Genomic DNA, 6,157 nt, shown 5'->3' on the forward strand with positions numbered 1-6,157 from the left:
AGGATTTTTTGAAGTGTTCTTTAGAGGAAATCTGAAAAATAGTTAAAGGTCTTACTTGGAATAAATTTTAAATAAGAACGCATGGTTATGCAAATCATCATACAAAGAAAACACCATTATATGCTAAGAGCTGAAAGAATAAAAATTAAAAAAAAGTGAAGTTTAGCCACTTAGGTAAGAATTATTAATAACAAATAAGGATAGAAAGATTGATAAAAAGTAAGTTTAATAATATAAAATGTATACGAATTAGTGTTAATATTAAAGAAGAACTGAACTGCATGCCCATTGGAAGTTTTCCTCGATATTTCCGGAAACCTTCTGTGAATAATTATGTAAGGATAAATTCAATATACAGCTAATATTTAAGTTAATGTTTAAGTTTAATTAAAAACTGGGTTCTTTTGAAGATTTTTAGAAGAAAAAATTTTTGGAAGGAAGCATTATTATGCAAATCACCGTAAGAATAGCAACATTAAACGCTGTGAAGTTTAGCAGTTTTGTTTAGGTAAGAACGATTAATAACATTATATAAAGATAAAAGAAGAACTATGCTACATGTCCGTTATGGTCTTTTCTCAATATTTCAAGGAATCTTCTGTGAATAACCTTCGAAGTCTAGCAAACTATAGTGTATGATTCCCACTTGTAGAAATACGTCAAAGGATGGAATTGTTGATTTTAAGAGTTTTAAAAGATATGTTACTTGCAAAATATAAAAATTTTTAAGATTTTAAATTCATATGTTGGGTCATAATGTGTATATAGATGGTTTTATGTGTTTCTAGTTGACAGGAGGAGCAAAACAAAGCCCGAAACGTGTGTCAACAAAAACTGAAATAAATGAATGAGTTATGCCAAGTGTTGATTACAGTATTACGCTGCATTACGGTTTTGAAAAACTAATATAAAGATACAACACGGTTTCGAAATATGAAAGAATATTTTATTATATATTAAAATTCTTTGAAATATTTTCTGCATAAACTACTTCAAAGCATTTTGAATATAGTTTGGAGAGAGGATGCAATAAAATTATGAAAAATTTTTATAATAGTTAATAAGTCATTATTACAGCCAATTCTGGTTCTTCAGTGGTCTGGACTATGTACAATAAAATTAGAAAATAATAAGAAAAAGTATTACAGTGAGATTGCTGAAACCAAGTTACAAGAGCCACATAGGCATCACTTTCAAAACTCATGAGCTTTTGTAAGCACTGCACAATTTTATTTAGTTTTACTTGATTTGTTGAATCAAATAGTAGTTTTTTTTTTCATTCAACCAAACTTAAAATATTTTTATTTGAGTAAATTTTCTAAACTAGGTTCTAAGCCTAAGAGATTTGAAGTACTAACTAAAAGTGAAATTCTCAATATGGTAAATACAATGATAGCAACAGTTAATCCATCACTATTTGATTTCTTTACTGTAGTATGAAAGTATCCCAATAATAAGCAGAATACACAAATTTTTCTAATATAAAGAAAAAGTATTTTTCATAATTTTTTTATTATATGTTTAGTGTAGTTATTGATATATGAAACAATGCAAAATATATAATACTATGTAACATTAAATATTTTTATTTTTTTCTCAATCAATCTTGTTACATGCATGCAGAAATATGGGTTTTGTTAATAGTTTGCTGCTGTCTGTGATAGACTTTGGAATGTATCGTCTACAGAGATGGCAGTCCCACTGTATAATTTCAACATGAAATTTGGGAGCAAGGATGTTCTGCAGGATATGTATAACACTCAACAGGACATATACTACTAACTTCTGACTCGAAACCAAAACGGTGCTTAGTTCAATACACCTTTACTAACGTTTTTGAACTTAGTTCTTCTTTAGGTGAATAAAAGAAACGGGCAGAATCAATGTTATTCGAATATATCTGTTTCATACAAATTCTGAAACGCAGTGTTCTAAGGAAACCCGTGCAATCATCGTCTTAAATTTGCGCATGCTCTGTAGATACATGAGAAGCCAAAAGTGATTCTTCTATCATAAATAAGAGTTTGCCATGCTATTGATAAGGATAGTTTATCCTTATCGTTTATACATTTATCTTCTCTTGCTGTTTATATATATATATATATATCACTTCCATCCAGTGCAAATGGTATGGTTGCTGTGTGATGTATATTATCTTTGCCTCCTCAAATAATGCTTGTATGTCAGGGTCCGTGGCATATTGTGCTAATACTATAGTATGTCTTTTATGTAGGATGTCTGCTTTATGTTCTTTGAGCCTCACCTCCAACAATCTTCTTGTGGATCCCACATACACTAAGTCTTTATCCCATCTATGATCTGTGCATTTTTGTGACCCATAGCAGTATAAGATAGCGGCATTTAATAGCTTGGTGAAAAGAGCATACACTCACTCATCAACAACACAGGCACTGGCTACAGAGATCAATACCATTAATAATATTGCCAAAAGACACGGATATAATAATAGGATAGCCACGAGGGTCAAAAAAATGCTTCATTCCCAAAGAACAGAACAAACAGAACTACAAGGGCAACAAAGTAACATTCAGAAAGACAGAATCCTGATTACTTACAATCCATACTTAGAGAAACTATAAAGAAATCACCAAAAGAAAACAGGCCTCCCTAATATTTAGAAGATGTCCCACTCTGTTTAGAATGCTAAATAATGCAAAAGATACTCCACATCACAACAAATTAGCAGGAATATACAGGATCCCAAAAAAAGATAATAGGTGGGATAAAGACTTAGTATATGTGGGATCCACAAAAAGATCATTGGAGGTGAGGCTCAAAGAACATAAAGCAGACATCCTACATAAAAGACATACTATAGTATTAGCACAATATGCCACGGACCCTGACATACAAGCATTATTTGAGGAGGCAAAGATAATATACATCACACAGCAACCATACCATTTGCACTAGATGGAAGCGATATATATATATATATATAAACAGCAAGAGAAGATAAATGTATAAACGATAAGGATAAACTATCCTTATCAATAGCATGGCAAACTCTTATTTATGATAGAAGAATCACTTTTGGCTTCTCATGTATCTACAGAGCATGCGCAAATTTAAGACGATGATTGCACGGGTTTCCTTAGAACACTGCGTTTCAGAATTTGTATGAAACAGATATATTCGAATAACATTGATTCTGCCCGTTTCTTTTATTCACCTAAAGAAGAACTANATTAGTCTGGAAACGGGGGACCTAATTCTTGCATTTTGTGAAAACGGGTAAGATTAGCTATAATGTAATTATCTTAATCTTCATTATCGTTACTTTTTGCCCAGAGAAGCGGGTCCTTGCAGCTAGATTCTAGATTAAATAGAAAAACAGTCTTTTATATATATATAAAAAAAACTATACTATTACATACAAATAAAAACCCAGCGAAGCGGGATCTTGCAGCTAGTATATATATAAAACACAAGAGAAGATAAATGTATAAACAATAAGGATGAACTATCCTTATCAATAGCATGGCAAACTCTTATTTATGATACATGAGAAGCCAAAAGCGATTCTTCTATCTACAGAGCATGCGCAAATTTAAGACGATGATTGCACGGGTTTCCTTAGAACACTGCATTTCAGAATTTGTATGAAATAGATACGTTCAAATAACATCGATTCTGCCCATTTTCTTTTATTCACCTGAAGAAGAACTAAGTTCGAAAACGTTAGTGAAGGTATATTGAACTAAGCACTGTTTTGTTTTCGAGTCAGAAGTAAGTCGTATATTTTACAGTGTGTATAGATGAGATTATTTAGGTCATATACTTTCATACAACTCTGCTTCATTCCATTTAACTTTTATGCTCTTAAAAGTTAGGACAAAGTTATATGGAGAGAAGTGGAGTTTTATGAATGTAAGAATAATGGAGTAATTGTATGAATGTATATACATAAATCACACAGAAAATGAATTCATATCATAACATTATGAATAACAACATATTTTGGAACATATGAATTGTTACATCAAATTTTCTAACTTTTATTATGTACAGTAGAACCTCGATTATCCGGACTAATTGGGGATGAAGGTAGTCCGGATAAGGAAAAATCCGGATAATCGAAACAAATACTTTAATTTGTCTTTTAATGATAATACAACATGTTTTCTTTTNAAACTGAATTTCTAATAGTGTAAAATTTTTAAACAAACTTTATAGATGATATAAAAATATAACTAATGCAGAAAAATTCACCATTTATAAATTTTCTTAAAGTTACCTTCATTATAAAATTGGAAAGATTCATGACTGGCATCAATTGCAACAGATACTGGACCAACTGTAGCAACGGCTTCTTTCAGTTTTTTTTCACTTCCTTCAGGAACATCTACAAATCCTGTATCACTAGCTCCAATAGTTCTTTTAGAAAATCTACATTTCCCATCCTGAAATTTAAACAATACAATAATAAAAATTTTGAACTTTGATTTAATGATTACTTTAATTAAGACAATAAATTTTCAAAATTTTTAAGTTTAAAATGAATTGTTTTAATAATATATGTTCTAAATATTTAAACTTAGCTTGTTACATGTTCTTAAAACTCATGAAATTTTTCTCCATTACATCAAATATGTTGCTTGAAAATGCAACATATTTCATTATATATATACCATTATACATAAGACACCATTATATATAAAACAAAATATATTTTCTATGGAATATAATAAAATTAAAAATAGAACTATTGGGTTGTTCGGAAAGTAAGTTCATTTTCTTCCACTAGACGGATTAGTCATATTTTTCTCCCCATTTTCGTTCTAAACCGTATTATCATTATATATTTTGACAGCTAGCATTTTATGGATTATTTGTAAAAAATTTTGTTTGATTTTGTGCAATTGTTTATTTTTTTGTGTCCCATCAAATATGGAAGATCGAAAGCAGCATCTTTGGCATATTTTGCATTTTTATTACCAAAAAAATAAAAATGTCGTTCAAGCAAGAAAAAAATCGTGTGACATGTATGTTGGAGATGTGTTGACAGAACAACAGTGCCAAAACTGGTTTACAAAATTTCGTTACCGCAATTTCAGTATTGAAGATGCACCACATTATGAATGGCCAATTGAAGCCAATGAAAACAAAATAAAAGTACCCATTGATGCAAACTGCGGAATAACAACACGTGAAATCACTAAGAGATTAAATTTGTCAAATTGAACTGTTTATGAGTACTTGAAACAAATCGGTTTTGTTTCAAAGCTTGATATATGAATTCCACAAGTTCTTAAAGAGAAATGCTCTATTTGGTGGATATTAAGGAAATTTTTTTTTTGGAGCTTTTACCAGACAATTTAACAATTGATTCGAAAGTGTACTGCATTCAAGTAAACAAATTAATCAAACAGAAAAATTGATAAAGAATTGATAAAAAAAAAAACAGGTGTAGTGTTTTACCACAATAATGTCAAATTTCACACAAGTTTGGTAACTAGTCAGAAACTGTTATAACTTAGATGGGAGGTGCTATCACACCAACCGTAGATTGAGCACACTCCGATTATTACTTGTTCTGGTCTATACAATTTTTTTTAACTGTAAGACATTTACTTGAAATGACAATGTCAAAAATCACTTGGATCAGTTTTTTGTAAGCAACGATCAAAACTTTTATGAATGTGAAATCGTGCTCCTACCAGAAACGATGACAACAGGTATTTGACCAAAATGGTCAACATATAATTCAATAAAATATTTATTTATTATAAGAATATTGCATTTTTTTTCCACGGAAAAAAACAAACTTACTTTCCGAACAACCCAATAGTAAAAGTATAGACATAGATAATAATATTAAAGACTTAAAGAAAAAATTCCTGTTAAATGGATATCCTAACAGACTATTTAAAACTTGGGAAAATAAAATAAATAAATAACATAAATAATGAAGAAAATCCAAAAAAGAATAAAATTGACAATGGAGAAACTCCTAGAAACAATGAAAAGACTCCCAGAAAAAAATGAAGAGAAAAATAAAATTAAAATTAAATATATTCCATTCCCTCATATTAAAGGCTTATACGAAAAGATCAATAACGAGATAAGACATAAAAATGTAAAACTTGCCCCGAAGTACAAAAAATTTTTTGCTAGACTAAATAATAATAAACTC

The 6,157-nt window shown here is 29.8% G+C and overlaps 1 protein-coding gene and 1 long non-coding RNA gene across 2 annotated transcripts in view; one reads left to right on the forward strand and one right to left on the reverse strand.

Moving 5' to 3' along the window:
• Positions 1 to 6,157, forward strand: part of LOC111623207 — a 74,935-nt gene that overhangs the window by 23,207 nt on the left and 45,571 nt on the right. The window lies entirely within an intron of this gene.
• Positions 1 to 6,157, reverse strand: part of LOC111623202 (cathepsin L1-like) — a 62,220-nt gene that overhangs the window by 22,016 nt on the left and 34,047 nt on the right. Inside the window, exon 6 of the mRNA XM_023365698.1 lies at positions 4,259 to 4,424. Within this exon, the coding sequence (XP_023221466.1) occupies positions 4,259 to 4,424 (166 nt within the window). The remainder of the gene's footprint in view (positions 1 to 4,258; positions 4,425 to 6,157) is intronic.

The sequence above is a fragment of the Centruroides sculpturatus genome, unplaced genomic scaffold (assembly GCF_000671375.1).
Source record: "Centruroides sculpturatus isolate CEXI.00-Female unplaced genomic scaffold, Cexi_2.0 scaffold8, whole genome shotgun sequence".
Lineage (NCBI taxonomy): Eukaryota > Metazoa > Arthropoda > Arachnida > Scorpiones > Buthidae > Centruroides > Centruroides sculpturatus.